The sequence below is a fragment of the Pteropus vampyrus genome, unplaced genomic scaffold (assembly GCF_000151845.1).
Source record: "Pteropus vampyrus isolate Shadow unplaced genomic scaffold, Pvam_2.0 Scaffold72, whole genome shotgun sequence".
Lineage (NCBI taxonomy): Eukaryota > Metazoa > Chordata > Mammalia > Chiroptera > Pteropodidae > Pteropus > Pteropus vampyrus.
This window is the reverse complement of record NW_011888853.1, coordinates 2,433,646-2,451,656: the sequence shown is the minus strand read 5'-3', so window position 1 is coordinate 2,451,656 and position 18,011 is coordinate 2,433,646. Positions and strand designations below refer to the sequence as shown.

Genomic DNA, 18,011 nt, shown 5'->3' with positions numbered 1-18,011 from the left:
GGGTGGCTCCTGGGACCCGGCCGGCGCAGAAGCTGCGGATACCCGTCGTCTCGAACTCCGATGGCGGCCACCGTGAACCAGGACCTGCGCAGGGAGCGGGCCGCCGCCAGCTTCAGCCCGGATCTGCTCACGCACATTCTGGACGGCGGCGCGGAAAACACCCGGCGCCGCCGCGAGATCGGTGAGCGCGGCGGGCTTGGCCGCCTCCCGTCCCTCGTTGAGGAAGCTCCAAGGGTGCTGGGGGTGCTGTAGGCCGTAGGCTCTGGCCCAGCTTTAGGGGAGCCGGGAGCCTCACTTCCGGCGGCGGCCTGGGGCGGGGTGGGAGGGTCCCCACTGGAGAGGGGGACCGCGTGGCCGTGACTCTGGAATTCAGAGAGGCGTAACCGAGCCCGAATTTCTGCCTTTCTCTCGACGCCCTTTGATCCCTTCCAGAGAACCTGATTCTCAGAGACCCAGACTTCTTCCAGCATGAAGACTTGAACTTCCTCACTCGCAGCGAGCGTTACGAGTTGGCTATCAAGAAGAGTGCCACCATGGTGAAAAAGATAAGAGACTTTGGCATCTCAGACCCCAATGAAATCATGTGGTTTAAAAAGTAGGTGTATCTTCGTGTAGATCAAGTTTTTATCTGTGATGAAAGCCCAGACCTCAAATCCGCCGTCTGCGGTGTGCTTTTTTCATCGTGCTAGACGTTTGAAGACTCAAACTGGCACATTTTCACGCCACTTTCAAGTTGTACGTCACTCGTTCTTGGGCATTTCTTTTAGGTTTCTGCATTTTAGAAGGACGCCAATATTTTTGTCAGTAAAGTTTAGATGATATAAATGATGGATATTCAAGAGCCAAGAAAAATGAAACCTGCTACAAGTTCTGCCTTTATGTAGTAATAGTCATTCCTCCTGTATTCTTTTATTTATTTACTTACTTATTTATTTTATTTTTAATTTTTTTTTTATGCTTACAGCACTCTTCCTGCGTCCTGTATACTGCTGCCACTAGTGCATTTGGTATCCTAAGTGTTTTCAGTTTGACCTGGTTATTATTATCAACATGAAGTAATTTACTCTGGCCATTAGGACTACCCTCAGAACTTCTTTCAATTTTAGTTAGAAACATACAGTTAATTTATTTTTGGTAGCCCAAATCAGTACTAACTAACTTCGAAATGCTCTTATTTTTAATATTCGTAACTCATGGCTGTGGGGATATTGAGATAGAGCAACTCCTAGAAGATTATGTTTCTGAATTACCCAAGTTGGGTTTGTAAGACTTAAAATATTAGTAAGGTTTTATTCTTCCTTAACACGAGAGGTTTCTTTTGTTTTTTGCTTTTGGATGGTTGATGCAGTGTGGTTCAGAGTTGGTCAGATTTCATAATCTGTGGTGATTCATAATGTATAACCAGACTCAAGTGAAGTCACAATGAAATAAGTCAGAGTCCTTTCTGTGGTTTAAAGATCGGTAGACACCAGCCAGTTGTGTATTATTTTTCATGATACAGACCTTACTGTTTGGGGAATATAAAGTACAAACTTTAACACATGCTTTGACATCCTTTCAGTATCTTTAAGCTATGACAGGGATGTCAACATATGTTAGAGGAGGGAATTGAAAATTAATCTTGCCAGTTACTGAGTGCCATCAAGTTGAAGCCTGCCATTGATTGTTACATCCATGTTTTTATGTACCACTAAGAAAATTAACTATGATGTAGCAGTAATTGTGAGACGCATTGGATTTCTGAAATTCTAAAACTGGGGTAGGGAGTCATGCTAGAATTCATGAAAAACAGTAATATTTCTCTTTCTGGGGATTTTGGACATTTTCTGGTCTCTTTTACATCCATTTCTCCTATCAAAATACACCATTTGTGAGAATTTTTTCAAGTATTATTAAAATACTTTGAGATTTGGCAATTTGAGCAACAAAAGAACTTTTCAGTCCTTGAGAAAATAAGACCTTGCTGTGTGAGGAATGTTAAAGTTGTTTTTCTAATCTCCTTTCCTGTAATTTTGTCTTTTAACTATACCGTTTGCTATGAAAAAAAAAACTGTAAATGTTCTTCAGAGTAATTTAAAATTCTAATGAGAATCAGTCATGGTTTTTGTTATCCTTCTTAGGTTTTTAACGCTAGTTTCTAGAAAAGCATATTCAGGAGGGAGTAAACATAACTTAAAAACACTCAGATTTTGTTCCTGCAGTGATTTTCCAGTGGCCTCAAAAAAAATATATCTCAGTATGTTTATTAAGAACGTAAATACTTTACAGTCTTTATTTTGGCACGTATTTCTTCTTCTCAATTTCCTAGAATTAATTTCGTATCGATGTCATCACTTTGTGCACGCAACACCTCCTCAGTTCCTTCACGGGAATAGGAGTGTCTGAAGAATATTGCTTCCATTTTTAGCACCTTAATTACTACTTATATTTCTCAGAAATTCTTGTAGATGCATTTCCTCTTTTCGTAAGACAGGATTGTTAGGGAGTGCTCTGAAGCTCTTGGCTTCGAGAATGATTTCTGCACTCAGGAGGCTTGGGCTCGCACTTCAGGGAGGCGAGTGTGTTTCGTGAAGTGTGTTACCAAAGGAGTGAATCACTGCTAATCCTAATTACTTGGGAGCCAGCTCACCTCTTCTGTTCATGCTTCTCCGTTCCCTTTTCCTCCATTCAGTTTGATTAACATCTGATGTTAGTATAAAAAAAATCGTAGCACCTCACGGTCAAAAAAACATTGTCCGGGCAGTCCTTGGATGTTTGAGTGTGTCCCCACACCTTGGAAAGGTGACTTTTCCACCCTAACGATGGTGAAGTCATCTCAGGGCCTCCGCAGAAGTGAGTTGGCAGCCTGCCCCCTCTTCGCTGTAATTCATGCTCTACTTATAGACTGGGATAACTGGTGGCCACACCACTTCCTACTCATCTCTTAAGACATAAAGATCAGTTAGAAGAGATTTATTTTGCATTTTGAGCTAACTAGCTAACTAGCTAGAACAAAATAGATTCCTATGAAATCTGTAACAACATAGCCAATGCTGACTGGGTATGTAATTTGTATTTCGACTGTTTCACAGAATCTATTTTACGAGAAAATAGTTGAAGACAGAATATCATTACATTTCAAGTGTCCTTAACCTGGAGTAATTTTCAGAGACCACTGGCGATAAATGTTTAACATGCTCACGTTACTTTCTTACCCAGCCGTGTAAACTCTGAAGACCTTTAGGGATCTGTGCTTTGGTCCTGAGATATATATTTACCACCCTGGATGTTTGCTTGCGTTATCCACAGAAAGATAGTTTAAATTATTCCTGAGGCGCTTTTTTTAACAGCTCTACAAATAAGTGTTCTATGGCATTCTTTTGGTTTTAATGAAATAAAGCAAAAACAGACACACTCCAAAAAACCTAACCAATCGATCCAACAAATAACACCTACAAAACCAAAAACGAGGTGTTTTTAGGCTAGAACAATGGGTGGAATTTGCTTCCCGAATTAAGTATAGAATTAAAGCGGAATTCTGGCCCTGAAATGATGTGGGGCAGAAAGGCTACCGCCAGATTCTGCTCTCGGCTTTTCAGGTAGTAATATGGTAAAGTTTACATTTACCTTCAGAAGAAAGGGGTTTAAGTTTTCCGAACCTTCATCCTAAGGGCCAGGCTGTCTAGCGAGAATGGGGGTGGAACGCAGTTTTTAGAGTAAGGCTGAGATCCTTTTCTTTTCTCTCCTGTAGACTAACTCAGATCGGTTTTGTGGAACCTGTGAGCCTCCATTACCTCATGTTTATCCAAACCTTGCTGAATCAGGGCACCTCTGCTCAGCAAGAGAAATGGCTGCTTTCGTCCCAAAGACTCGAGATAATTGGCACCTACGCCCAGACGGAATTGGGCCACGGTCAGTCTGCATTTGAGGGTCAGTGGGTAACCCGCCTCAGGACTTCAGTTAACAGATGGCTCCTGGCATTTGATATTTTTCTGCCACGACACACTTGGGATTTTATTTTTAGATTGCTGAATCTTAACTAAAAGTCAGCGCCTCGTCTTCTCTTAGGCCATGGCCCTGTAAACTGGTTCAGTTGCCACGTGTACCCATCTCAACGGATGATGAGCAGCTCGGAAAGATGGGGTTGAAAATGTGGCACTGCGCCCCATTGTGCTGGTGTCTGTCCAAGTCTTGGTTGGAAATTCTTGAGAGGGTTAATGCCTCAGCCACATCTCGTCGATGACTCTGCTTTGATTTTCATGGATTTGAATGGGGGCAGAGGGTTAGAGCAGTTAAATGTCTTCCTCTTCCATTGCCCACTGGCAGGGTTATGAGGTGGTTTGAAATAAATTCATGATTCTCTTCACTTCTTTTTATACTTCTTTACTATACGTGTCCATGGACTTTGCGTTACCAATAGCCTTTGGTTAAATTGTTCCCAAAAGCCTGGCTACTTTCAAAAAGTTTTGTGTTTGGTCTCGTCGTGAAGTAGGTTTATTTTCATGGACGAGGCCCTTGCCAGGTTTGAGTGTCTCGAATTTGAGCTGTCCAGTCTCGTTCTTAATTGTGTCACTTCTACTACATAAATAAAAGTAAAGAAAGGGAAAGAGGAAAGAATGCACATATCAGGAAAGCTTCATTTTTGTGTTTCATCTGGTGCATTTTGATTTGTGAATTGGTTTAAGAAAATGTTTTTTATCGTTAACCTCCGTGGGGCCTGCAGATTCTGGTGGTGTTGTGTCGCGAACACCTTGTCAAACACCCAAGACTCTAGCTTCAGCATGGCCAAGCCTGAAGAAAGGTGTCCTAGGAAAGGAAGATAACATTCATACAGTCTTTCTGTCTTGGAGGTTGGGCTGTGTGTGTGTGTGTGTGTGTGTGTGTGTGTGTGTGTGTGTGTGTCCGTGTCCGTGTCCGTGTCTGTGTCTGTCGTAATCTCAAAATCAGTTTGTGGTATAGAACCCTTTTTTTTCTTCCGTTGTTTATCATTGTAGGATGTATTACTAGTCATGCCGTTCATAGGAGGCATAGGACGTGGTCTGTTCTGAGTCTGAATGGGTCTGATGTATTTCTTTAGCTGGTCTGATCCTTCTACTTCTGTTTATAAAATACATTTCAAATATATATTTAGCCTAAATTTTGAAGGAAGAGAGGAGGAAAGGAAGACTTGAACTTTACTGGTTTGAGGAGCCCAGAAATTGGACTGAGGTCCTGCGTTGCTCTGGGCGAGTTTGCATTTGTTAGTTTTCTTTTGCTATTGCTTCTAGTTTTCCGATATTTTCTTGATATTTGAACCAACTTTGTCTTAATCTCTATAGTGTACTTTAGGTCTTGTTTCTTTCTGGAATTTGTTAGTTCACATTGGTGTTAGTTGTGCTTCATCGACTCTGTCTTTTTTTCCCAGGGAAGCCAGTTTATTAGTTAATTTGCATCGTGTGACAGTATATGACCTTATATCAAATACATAAAAGTCCTTAAACATCAAAGAAATTAGCAGTAGAGCAACTTGTAGAAGATGAAGATTTCTTTGACTCTTTAAATTCTGAGACTTGGGAATATTGGCCAACAATGATTATTTAAAGTGTTCTCCCAGAATTGGCTGTCACTTGGAGTTTGGGATTCTTTTACCTCTACGTAGCCGCAGAGAAGCGAAGAGACAGAGTGTTGCTCAGGCGCATTCCAGGATCCTCAGGAATCTTAAAATTCGGTCACCTGCAGAAAGTCTTGGTCACCAGTTTTCTCTCTTCCTTCTAGAATGTGTCTTTCCTCCTAAATATGCACCTCTATATAGGCACACCAGTCCTGACACACATTTGGTCTGTGGGTCTGTGATCCTTGATCAAAGGCAGAGCTCTGGCTGAGAAGGGCACCCTCTCCCTGGGATGCTAGCACTGGTGGCACAATCTAGCATTAATCACTCTGACCAGACATTTCTCCGGGTCGCAGAGCAGGTCGTATGTACGGTCTTCACAGATATTTGATCAAGTTCTGGTTCCTTCCTAGGGATTCTTCTTGCGTGGTGTTTTCTATTATTGTTATAGAGCTTCTATAATACATAGTTATCATCCTTAAAGATGGAGCAGTATCTTTGCATATTCCATCACTGATACTCAAATATGAAATAAAGCACCTTTCTTCCTTTGAAACTTGAAAAATAAATAATAAACCTGATTTTGTAAGTCACTAATCTCTCTCCCCTGTATCCTCACTACTCTGTCTCTCCGACGGTCCCCTGTCCTTTTTCCTAAGTGAGCCTCTTCCCTGTTGGACTTCCCGTGAGACTTGCTGTCTAGAATTATTTGTACTATTCTAATTTCCCCACTCTTATAAATAACAGTATCAACTTCTTGACAAAAACTATGTTCTTCGGGGTTATGCCTTTAGAATATCTTTCTCAGAAATAAGTGAACGAACGTGTTATAGCTTTTATTGCATAAAGACTTTTCCTGAAACATAGAACCAGTTTACAATATGTTTAGCAACTTATTAGCATACTTGTGTCTCTATAACCCTATCAGCATGGTTACTTCAATTTTGTTTTGCTATATTAATGTATATCTAAGACTTAAAGTTTTAATTTTCCAATGCTAGCGAGCCTGGCATTATTACGTATTTTGGCTTACTGTCTGGCGTTTCCCATGTATAAACTGGGACTTTCTCCTTTGAGGATTGATTCAATGGATATGCATATTGATTTTATATGATTTTATCGTATCCTTCCAATATTTTTTCTATTGCCTTCTGTTTTGTTAAACGTTTTGGCCTCGTGTGTACAATGCCTCCTTCTCTGAGTAGGTATACATTTTCTTATATTTTCCTCCAGTTTTTTTGTTTGATTTATATTTAATGCTTTGACTTGTATGTTATAGAGTGAGGAATGACTCTCACACAGTGTTATTACGTTTATTAACTGTTTGCTCTTTTTCCATTGTTATGTTCTTTCTGGTTCATCTTAGAGTTTTACAATAGTTTCAGTTTACTTCTAGAACCTTAAATATATTGATTTCTTTGTTTTTTTCCCCTAATATCCTAAACTCTGGCTCATCGTTACTTTGTAAGATATTTAAAAATCCAATAGGGTAAGCCTGCTATTGTTACCTTTCAAGATATACATGTTCTTCTAGAGGAATTCTGATCTCAATTTGTCAAATTCTAAAATATATTCTACAGGATTTTAAAATTTGTTACATTAAACCCTTTTATTTTCTTGGGAAATGTTAACTTTATTTAGTCCTTACAGCCAAGAATTAGCAATTTCTTATCTCTTATTCCTATTTTCTTTTATTCATCCTATTAATATTTATATTGTTTCCTAATTAAATCTCCATTTTTCTGAGCCTAAGTTACTTAAATTTTAAATATTGTGTTCCTTTTGTAAATCCGTCTAGTGGGGTTTCTATTTGAATACTCCTAATCGATGAGAATGCAGTGATTTTTTTCCCTTATAACCTACTGCTTTTCTAAAATCATTTATTATTGATGGAATTGTGTTGATTTCCTAGGATTCAAATCATGCTATTCGTGGAAATGCTATTTTGATTTTTTCCTCTCACATATTATTAATCTAATCATTTTGTTCTCAGTATTGACTGCCAGCCTTTCCAGCCAGAAATCACACAGAAGGAAAGACTGACAAAGCCTTTTGGTATTATGGTTTTAAAATAATTTACTCTAGTGCTTCACCAAGTAAAATGTTGGTGCTTTGTTATTTTAAAATAATATATCGTTATCATGCGCAGCGAACTTTTTACAACAAATACTTTATTTAAGTCAAATAGTTGTCTAGGTCGCTTTCTCTATAACATTTCTAAATTCCGTCCACTTCTGAACAGTCTTAGACACAGACATTTTCTTCTTGAAAACATTCTTCAGCCTCAAAACAGTTTCTGACCATAGTCGTTTAACGCCTGCCCTGCTAAGTGTACTTTGTGGTAACCCTCGGTATTGGGTATTATCCCATAACAGTTCATGATACGCACCGATGCAAACCTCCTCCCATGTGTCCCATGGTGCTGCAGAGCGGCCCTTCCTTCAGCAGAAACTGCTTTGGTTTCTAGTGATGCACAACAGCCTTTCAGCCCTAAAAGTGGCTGGTTCCAGGCCATAGTTTTCAGTCCTCGTTCAAAGAGTTTTCTCTCTTCAGGTCCTAAGCATACATTTATTTTTCTCTCTAAGAGCCATTCTTTTAAAAATGGGACAGTTGGCGTTTCTTTTTGTGAGTGAAAGTCACTGTCATCCCATGGATGTGTTCTTCCAAATTTCCACTATCTTTTTAACTTTATTTTGAAATGATTATAGAGTCATAGCGGTCCTGTGGACCCTTCTTCACCCAGTTTCCACTAGTGGAGACATCTTAGGGCTTGAGAGTTGCTCTGGTTTGGGCACCTCTTTCTGGGGTCCTCATCATTGTCCTCAGCCCGGTAGCCCTAGACGAGAAGATACGATTGGGTGATAAGATTCCTGTCCTTGTTTTGCCATTGTCTTTTTGTCCTGAAGGCACTTAATTCATATCAGCGTTAATTTCTTTGTAAAACGAGGAAGTCAGTCACAACATTCTTTGATTTTTATGTGATCAGTTAGCTGAGAGCAAGCAAGGGCCATCCTATTGGAAGATGTAACCGGTCAGTCCTTGTCTGGATAGGGTGCCCTGGGTGTCTTCTCCTTCACCCTTTATGCAACAAACCAAGAGATCTCCCCCTCCGCCCCAAACCGAGAGATCTTAAAACTGAAATGTCGTTTAGGCTCATTTCTAAGCTAAAGAGAATAAGAAGAGCAATGTAGAATCGATTAAATTTAGAAAAGGATGACTTTAGAAAGTGGATTTAAAATGTACCAAGGTGTTTATTGTCATTAGTGACAACTCTCATATATAATCACAGTAGAGTCTGTTGCGCATGAATCTGTTATTTGTAATTATGGTTTTCACGAGATATTGCATGTCTTTTAATTTCTGTGATTTAGAGATGAAGAGCAATGTCACCTTTTGCATTAAATTGTCTCAGCAGCACATGGCTGGATGTTCATGATGAACCCGAATGAAATAACCAGTCAGGTGACAAATGTGGATCAGTGCTGAATGTTTTGTGGACAAACAAAAGATTCCAGCATTATCGAAATTGCATCTAGGAAAAACTTTCCTCGAAGAGAACTAGTATGTTTGGTCTCAACTTTCTCATCAGAGTAAATCATTGTCCAACTTCAAGTCTCCATTGCAGATGACCTCTGCAAGTGTTTCATTCCCCTTGATTTAATGGCAGGGCTGGAATCCTGCCTCGCTCACGTGGTTTTGTGCTGTACGAGCTTGGCAATCGGCAGCCAGTCCTGCCCAACCGAATGATTTTAAAGACGAGCAGTACCAGAAAACACTTGTCACCAACTTTAGGAGAATGGCAATTGCCAAGAGTTAACAAAGTAATGCAGAAGGAGGCAGTGCTCCCATCCGCTGTAAAGCCTACCCAGCTTACTCATATTTACGGAAGGTTTTTTTTTTTTCTCTCCCTCTCCTGCTTTATCTGTTCTCATTGTTGATTCGCTCACACCTGATGACTCCTCTCTCCAATGCCCACCCTTGGCATTCCTTTGAAGCGTTATGAACCGAGTCGGGCCTTCGCCTCTGGATCTTCACTTAGGCATGTTCCTACCCACCTTACTTCACCAGGCTACTGCGGAGCAGCAGGAGCGCTTCTTCATGCCCGCCTGGAGCTTGGAGATCATTGGCACTTATGCACAGACAGAGATGGGTCATGGTACGGTGCGTTCAGTCTACCTTCTGGGTTGAGCGGGGCTCTGTGAGCTTGGCCTGTGTGAAGTGCCCGGCACAGGTTAGCGAAGGCATCTGCGGTCGAAATGCGATCGCTGTGCAGACGCCAGGCTCTTCACACAGACACATCTTGGCAAAGACATTGCTTTGTACAGTGGAAATTAAAGGTTAAGTTATCACAGAGATAGGCTGACTTTTTTTTCATGGTTCTCCAGAAGTTCAAAAATTACGCATCAGGCCTTATTTACTAAGGGGGTTGTCAAGTTCACTGGAGTGCTGTAGAATTTGTGTGTGTGTGGAATCCGAACCCACCTTTCTTCGTTACGGTCTGATTATTCTTACTGACACATTCACACACTCACGCAGATTCCAGAAGAAATGCAGAATGATTGTGTGTGCTCCTTGACTTCCTGACGGGACATGAGTGGCTTACGTAACCAAAAGGTGCAGCATTTTGTACCTTGAAGTTATGTGTGCCTCGATTCAGTGAATTCAATAAAATTCTGAAGGTGACTCGGTCAGTGTTTAGAAAAGATAAGATAAGCTGAACTGGGTGTTTGGTTTCACACTATTTACCACCTTTTTTTCTTTCCATCTTTCACCTGCTTTTTTCCTTCTGTTTTGAACTCATATATGTGTTTGTCATTCATTCGCTTCTGGCTTCTCTTCTACTCAGCGGTTTCAGAACCTGGTCAGATGTGTATTTACCATTTGCTCCTTATTTCTTTGCAACTTCATCTTCGTTTTATAGTTGCTTTGGCTTTCAGCTTTGGCACCAAATAGTGTTTTTTTAGGATCTTCAAAAGACTCAAAGTGGAATACTGTTTGGTTCAGCTGTGCATTTGAAAACATTTTGTCATTATCTGTTCTGTTTATGGTTACCTCGTTTTCTAAAACAGCTTCTTTGGGGAAAGGAGTCTGATCGTCTGTGTCTAGTTCCTTGGTTTCCACTCAGAAAGCTTGCGGATCACACGTGCACTGGCCATGTCCACTGTTCAGCCTGGAAGTTTCTGAACGTTGCAGAGTGTTGAGTGTTTAATGAGATCTAGCATCATCAAAGCAGCTGGGTAACAGTTCTCAGCGTTGGCTCTAGGATAACATTGAGGACGTCACTTAGAACATTTTTCTGTAACTCTTTTCAAAGAATTTTGGCACATTTGTATGAAAATTTAAAACACAGATCCCCATCCTGCTCCAGTAAACATATGAAACTGGGAACTCTTCCTGTCACACGAGTATGCCAGCCAGGACAAAGTTAAGGCCTGGCATTGGAGATCTGCAGGGCACACTCGACTTGAAAAAGTCACTGTTCTAGGTCTTTTGCTCATGATGGTTATACCTTTTTAAGTTCTTATTCTCTACTTAAGCAGTCATTCTGAAATAAATTCTCAGTTTACAAGAACTTTAACTAGAGTCGCTTCCTGTCACACGTTAGCTGATTCTTCATGGTTGGTGTGGTAGACATGATACCTGTGAGTTGAAATTGGCATTCTCACAACTTAGAGATGGGTTTAAAGGGCAGTCGACGTCCCTGTGAAATTCATATCCTAGGATCTTAGGAAACTGTAATTCTGAGCTGCCTTTACATTTTCTTGGGTTTATCGAAATAACTTCCATATCCACTGCCATAAAGGTGCACTAAACCGAGTATAGACATGGAACACGCTTGACATTTCTATTTTCAATTTATTGGAACTATCTAATTTGCGTATAGAAAATTATGTATCTTGGTCATCAACCGTTCGTAGCTCATCTACACGTTTTGCTGTCGTTAGATTTTACTGTTCTCCAAGATATTAGAGCTTAACGGACTGGGCGGGAGATTTCACCACGTTTCGGTTTTTCCGCATATTTTGTCTGAAGTAACTGTAACTGTGATTTCCTTAGGAACTCATCTTCGAGGCTTGGAAACCACAGCCACTTACGACCCCGAAACCCAGGAGTTCGTTCTCAATAGTCCTACCGTGACCTCCATCAAGTGGTGGCCTGGTGGGCGTAAGTGAACTTTGAACAGTTGTTGGATGTTTTCAAGATTTATCATAAGATTATGTTTCGAATGTAGAGCTTATATGAGAATATAATTTCGAAATAGAGAAAAAATTCTTAAGGCTTAAACGTGTTCCAGGTATTTATACCTTTTACAAAGCACAGAGAGGACAGCTGTCTTTTACTCTTCTTTGCTTGGTTTTTCATCTGAAACGTTTCCATGTATTAGCTTCGTTTCCACAGTTGTCTTTTTTAAAAATAACTTCATATTCCCTGTTCCATTAGTCATTTCTGTACCGAAAAGCATTCGACTGATTTCCAAATCTTTATTATAAATAGACTTTGACGTGAAACTTCTGTAATATCACCTTCTATTCTGAGTCATTGCCTTAGGATGTGTATCTCAGATAGTGTCAGTGGTTGAAGAATTTTCTCATTTATATTATGTATTTTAATATGTGACACTACATTTTCATAAGAAAAAAACTGTCACGCAAAAGAAGGTAAGTACTTCTGGATATACTAACCAAAAATGTCTTAAAGCAGCTCTCTCCTGTACAACTTTCTGCAGTGATGGAAATATTCTTTATCTTTGCTGTTCTGTATAGTAGCCACAAGCCACATATACCTACGGAGCCTTTGAAATGTAGCTAGTTGACCGGGAAACTGAATCTTTTATTCAGTTATAATTATTTAAATGCAAATAGCCACGTGTGGCCAGTGGCTAGTGGCTAGTGGCCAGTGTTTTGGAAAGCACTGCCTTAAGGGAGAAGAAGGAAGTAATTTAAATAAATATGTTGATAGTTATACTAAATTTTCTTTTTGAAAATGAGTGGAAAATAAAGTAAAACTATCTTTTAAAATGAAGAGTGGCTATCAGATCAACATATTGTACACGTTAAACTGACTCAGTATTATGTGTCAATTATATCTCAGTAAAAAGTTCTCATATATAAAAAATAAAATGGACGATTGCTTTGCCAGAATTCAATAAATTGTAATAACTATCGGCTTAAGTAGATTTCCTCCTGAAAACTGTGTGCGACACTCATAGGAAAGGCTCCCGGGCACAGTTGGCCAGGTTACTGATAGAGTCTAGTGTTCCATTTGACGTAAGCTTTTCCCCGCTTTTTTCTTTCTGTTCTTTGAAATGGTAAGAATGGTTGCTCACTCCCTCTCTTGTTCCGTTTGATGTCACAGTTGGAAAGACTTCAAATTATGCGATAGTGCTTGCCCAGCTCTACACTAAGGGGAAGTGCTATGGATTACACGCCTTCATTGTACCCATTCGTGAGATGGGAACCCACAAGCCTTTGCCAGGTTAGAATTATTCATCTGCTGTTGAGGTGAAAACTTAAACCGAGTGCTTTTTCCTGTAACAAGTATAATACACATGTAAAGAGGAGTGGGGGAAAGCCAAGGGTTCCAGAGCGTAAACATCTGGTGACTTTCCTTTCATCTGTGGTAGGTATTACCGTTGGTGACATTGGCCCCAAATTTGGCTATGATGAGGTGGATAATGGTTACCTGAAGATGGACAGTTACCGTATTCCCAGAGAAAACATGCTGATGAAGTACGCCCAGGTACACTTAGACAGAAAACAGGAGCAGAGGTGTCAAATGCAGGGCTTGCAGTGGCTTTTGATAACCACAGGGTTAGAAGGTGATAACACAGTTTTATTTCTGATGCTTCTTTTATTAGAACAGTAAAATCAAAAGCCATTGGCAGATATAATGAGCATATTCTGGTTTGCTAAACCAGTGGGTCTCAGACTGTAGGATGCGTTAGAATCAGCTGGAGGGCTGGCTAAAACCCAGATTACTTGGCCCCTAGAGTTTCTGATTTAATAATAGGTCAGGGTGGGGACAGTTACTATATTTCAAACGAGTTCCCAAGCGATGCCGATGCTACCGTTCTGGGGACCGCATTCGAGAACCACTGGCCTAAACTGCCTCTTGGGTTTAACAGAAGGAAGCCTCAGTCCCATGTTCCTTCTCCAGGTGAAGCCCGACGGCACGTACGTGAAACCCGTGAGTAACAAGCTGACCTATGGGACCATGGTGTTTGTCAGGTCCGTCCTTGTGAAAGATGCCGCTCAGTGCCTATCGAAGGCGTGCACCATTGCCATCCGATACAGCGCCGTGAGGCACCAGTCTGAAATCGAGCCAGGGTAAGGGTGGAGTCTGAGATATGCTCGTCCTGAAGACCTGGCTTTGAGCCCGTTCAAATATCAGAATTCCCTGATGCGGTCCAGAGAAGATGCAGTGGCCGAAAAATTAACTAAGATGCCAGTGTACTGGGTCTGGTACTCAGAACCTAGACTTCCTTTTCTTAAGAGAAAGATGAGACTACCATCTTATTATTATCTTTAACCTTCTCAGGAAAACAGTACTCATTACTTGAGCTCTAGGAAATGTTCAAAATGGTGAAGGCAATGTGAAAATTCTGATTGCTACCAACAGCTACAAATTGGATATGGTGAGAGCTACAACAAACTCGATTCCCTGTAGCGTTCGTGCCCAGGGTTTATTCCTACTTCCACCTTCCCTTGGGCGAGACTCCCTGATAACCTTTTCCCCTTAGAGAAAGAGTAAAGAAATTACTAAGAGCAGACTGCCTTAGACTTTAACTGTTTAACTGTATGTTAGGTCTTCTCCAAAACTGTAGCCAAAATATAGTCTGTTCAGCCATCTCGCGGGTTAGAGCTCTTTAACATTGCCTTCCTCCAGTGAAGTTAGCTAACTTCGATTTTGTATGTTGCCATAAGATGTAGTTTCCGTAGTCATACCGAAAAGACTAAGAAAGATATGAACTTCACAGCTAGAAAATTCTGTTTACCTAAGGCAGCTTAAGGCAGTTAAGAGCTCATATATCCTATAGCCAAATAGCCTCAGTTTTAATTGAGGATCTGCCACTTGTTAGCTGTGTGACTGCAGGCCGGTTCTCATTTTTTCCATCTGTGAGACGGAGATAATAAGTGTTAACCTCACAGGGCCTTTATGAGAGTTAAATAAAGTTAATATAGCAAAATGCTTAGACTAGAACCTGGCACACGGTGAGTTCTGTTTAAGTGTTTCATTTGTTTTTTCTTTTTCTGTATACGTTAGTGAACCAGAACCACAGATTTTGGATTTTCAGACCCAACAATATAAACTCTTTCCACTCCTGGCCACTGCCTATGCCTTCCATTTTGTGGCCGCATACATTAAGGAGACCTATCATCGGATTAATGAGGACATTGGCCAAGGGGACCTGAGTGAGCTGCCCGAGGTATGTGTTTAATCTCATTCACTGGCGGGCACTTTTCTCTTTCATATTTGCCTGTTGAATAATGTCCAGAGGAAACTACACATTGGGATTTCTTGGGAGTCCATATGTCTCAAAAGATAACAGAAATTTTTCTGATCGAAAGTGGAGTAGGTACGGAAGATAACATGAGTTTTTTCTTTAAGTTTCAGAAGTGCCGTAGCAATTTGTTAATCAAAGGATTGAGTGGTGGTCATTTGTTAATCAAAGGAACATGAGTGGTGGTCATTTGTTAATCAAAGGAACATGAGCGGTGACTTCCTGTCCAGTAGAACTGTTCAGAAGGGAGTGTGGGAGCGTTATTAATTCAGGCCAGTCAAGTGACCACGCTGCTTCAGTTACGTGCGTGGCAAGTGGTTTTGAAAGTGACTAGTACCGGTGGACGAGGATATGCACTTCTCATCAGAAGTCGGACTGTCAGCGCCACAGAGGTCCTGATGGCCTGTGCTGTCCCCCCTTCAGCTTCACGCGCTCACTGCCGGGCTGAAGGCGTACACCACCTGGACGGCTAGCAGTGCTATTGAAGCTTGTCGGATGGCTTGTGGCGGCCACGGCTTTTCTCACTGCAGCGGTCTCCCCAGTATTTACGTCACTTTTACCCCAACCTGCACCTTCGAGGGAGAAAACACTGTCATGATGCTGCAGACGGCTAGGTGAGAATCTTAAATCGTGATTACCCTGGTCCGCTAATAAGAGTCTGTGTCCTTCGTGTCCGTTCCCATTCCCTTGTTTTCTCTTCATGTTATATTTGTTCCCAAAAGACATCGTTTTGTCTTCTATCCCGACCCACTGTTTTTATCTTGGTGTCAGACTAGCAAGTATGAATCACCTGTCACATAGCTTAACGTCCTTTCAAGGGTTCGTTTATTTCTGTCTCACAAGAAGCACGGTCCCCGAAAGCTCGCGTGCTGATGATTTTCAGGTTCCTGATGAAAAGCTATGACCAGGTGCGCTCAGGAAAGCTGCTGTGCGGCCTGGTGTCCTACTTGAACGACCTACCCAGTCAGCGCATCCAGCCACAGCAGGTGGCGGTCTGGCCGGCTGTGCTGGATATCAGCAGCCCCGACAGCCTGACGGAAGCGTATAAACTCCGAGCAGCCAGGTGAGCTGGCCCCTCAGGGGCTAGGACAGGCAGCCGTGGGGGCCTCTGGGGAGAAGGAAGGAGCGGGCGCTGTTGATCGTTTCCTCCAAGCCTCAGTTTTCCTTCATTTCTGAACAGATTAGTAGAAATTGCTGCGAAAACCTTTCAAGCTGAACTGAGTCACAGAAAAAGTAAGGAGGTCGCTTGGAACCTCAGTTCCATCGACCTTGTTCGAGCAAGCGAGGTCAGTGACAGTTCTCTCTCCCTCCCCCATGCCCCACCCTTCACTCATTGTCTTAGTGCAGAGACCCTCCTCGCTGTCCTTGCAGGCCGAGTCTTTTCCAAAGGTTCTCACATTTTGGTGTTTTCTTCTTATGCAGGCACATTGCCACTATGTGACAGTTAAGCTCTTTTCAGAAAAACTCCCCAAAATTCAAGATAAATCCATCCAAGCTGTCTTGAGGAATTTATGTCTCTTATATTCTCTGTACGGAATCAGTCAGAAGGCAGGGGATTTTCTTCAGGTCAGTATTTTCTAAGTTTAGGTTTTTTGTTTTGTTTTGTTTTTTTTAGAAAAGTAATTGTGGTCTACTTCATAGCTGCATATACATGTATATATATGTAAATATCTGTCAGTCTACATATATGTCGTTTTCTTGTTTTGTTTCATTCAGGAGAGCATTCTGACAGACTCTCAAATTGCCCAAGTACACCAGCGTATCAAGGAGTTACTGACCGTCATTCGCCCAGATGCTGTTGCTTTGGTTGATGCGTTTGATTTTCAGGATATGTCACTGGGCTCTGTACTTGGCCGCTATGATGGGAATGTGTATGAGAACTTGTTTGAGTGGGCCAAGAAATCCCCACTAAACAAAGAAGAGGTAAAAAAAAAAAAAAAGAACAGTGTCTTTTTACCTTTTGAAATTCTTCATTTAAATATTAAGGCGGGAAAAAGCTCTAAGAGTGGTCCATCTGTGAAAACTTTGAAAGTTCACGTGGCCACTTCAGACAGTCACTATTTGAGAACAGGTTCATAAGGGAACTGAGTCATTCTTATAATATGCAGGTTTTTAATTTCCTTGACTATTTAGTAACTAATTGGAAATTTTCAAACCTATACGGAAATAGACTACTGTAATGCATCTCCACGTCTGTCTACTTATTGCCAGCTGGTTTCATCTGAGACCTCCCACCTCCCCATCTTGAAGATTATTTTGAAACAAATCCAAGATATCAGATAATTTTATCCATAGATATTTTAATATGTATCTTTAAAAGATAAGGACTCTCTAAAAACAACCATAGTACCGTTCTCCCAGCAAAACAAATTAACAATAATTCTTTAATGTCATCAACTAGCCAGTGTCCAGATTTCCCCAATTGGCTCATTTCTTTTGGATCGTGATCCAAATAAGGTCCAGCTAATTTCTTGCTGAAAAGTATGCTCTTTGACATTGCAAGCTCCTTATCAGTAATTTCTTCTCTCTCCATTCCCTACAGGTCCATAAATCTTTCTACAAGTACCTGAAGCCTTTGCAGTCCAAACTCTGAACGTCACGACGAGTTTATTCTGCCCCAGGAAGCAGCTGTACTCTGCTGCTCCCCTGGTACCTGCCACACAGATGAACTTGTTTGAGTGGGCCAAGAAATCCCCACTAAACAAAGAAGAGGTAAAAAAAAAAAAAAAGAACAGTGTCTTTTTACCTTTTGAAATTCTTCATTTAAATATTAAGGCGGGAAAAAGCTCTAAGAGTGGTCCATCTGTGAAAACTTTGAAAGTTCACGTGGCCACTTCAGACAGTCACTATTTGAGAACAGGTTCATAAGGGAACTGAGTCATTCTTATAATATGCAGGTTTTTAATTTCCTTGACTATTTAGTAACTAATTGGAAATTTT

At 41.1% G+C, this 18,011-nt stretch overlaps 1 protein-coding gene across 3 annotated transcripts in view; it reads left to right on the top strand.

The window, feature by feature from the left end:
- Window positions 1-18,011, top strand: part of ACOX1 (acyl-CoA oxidase 1) — a 22,047-nt gene continuing 4,036 nt past the window's right edge. Inside the window, exons 1-15 of one of the 3 annotated variants that reach the window (XM_011361975.2) lie at window positions 74-181; window positions 433-595; window positions 3,731-3,891; window positions 9,565-9,725; window positions 11,627-11,734; window positions 12,926-13,045; window positions 13,194-13,309; window positions 13,727-13,896; window positions 14,834-14,996; window positions 15,495-15,685; window positions 15,955-16,134; window positions 16,252-16,357; window positions 16,494-16,637; window positions 16,788-16,994; window positions 17,614-17,720. In XM_011361975.2, coding sequence (XP_011360277.1) covers window positions 3,827-3,891; window positions 9,565-9,725; window positions 11,627-11,734; window positions 12,926-13,045; window positions 13,194-13,309; window positions 13,727-13,896; window positions 14,834-14,996; window positions 15,495-15,685; window positions 15,955-16,134; window positions 16,252-16,357; window positions 16,494-16,637; window positions 16,788-16,994; window positions 17,614-17,664 — 1,782 coding nt within the window. In that variant the 5' untranslated portion in view covers window positions 74-181; window positions 433-595; window positions 3,731-3,826 and the 3' untranslated portion in view covers window positions 17,665-17,720. Of the gene's footprint in view, window positions 182-432; window positions 596-3,730; window positions 3,892-9,564; window positions 9,726-11,626; window positions 11,735-12,925; window positions 13,046-13,193; window positions 13,310-13,726; window positions 13,897-14,833; window positions 14,997-15,494; window positions 15,686-15,954; window positions 16,135-16,251; window positions 16,358-16,493; window positions 16,638-16,787; window positions 16,995-17,613; window positions 17,721-18,011 lie in introns of all 3 variants that reach the window. The other 2 variants (XM_011361971.2, XM_011361973.2) reach the window with 2 other exon arrangements.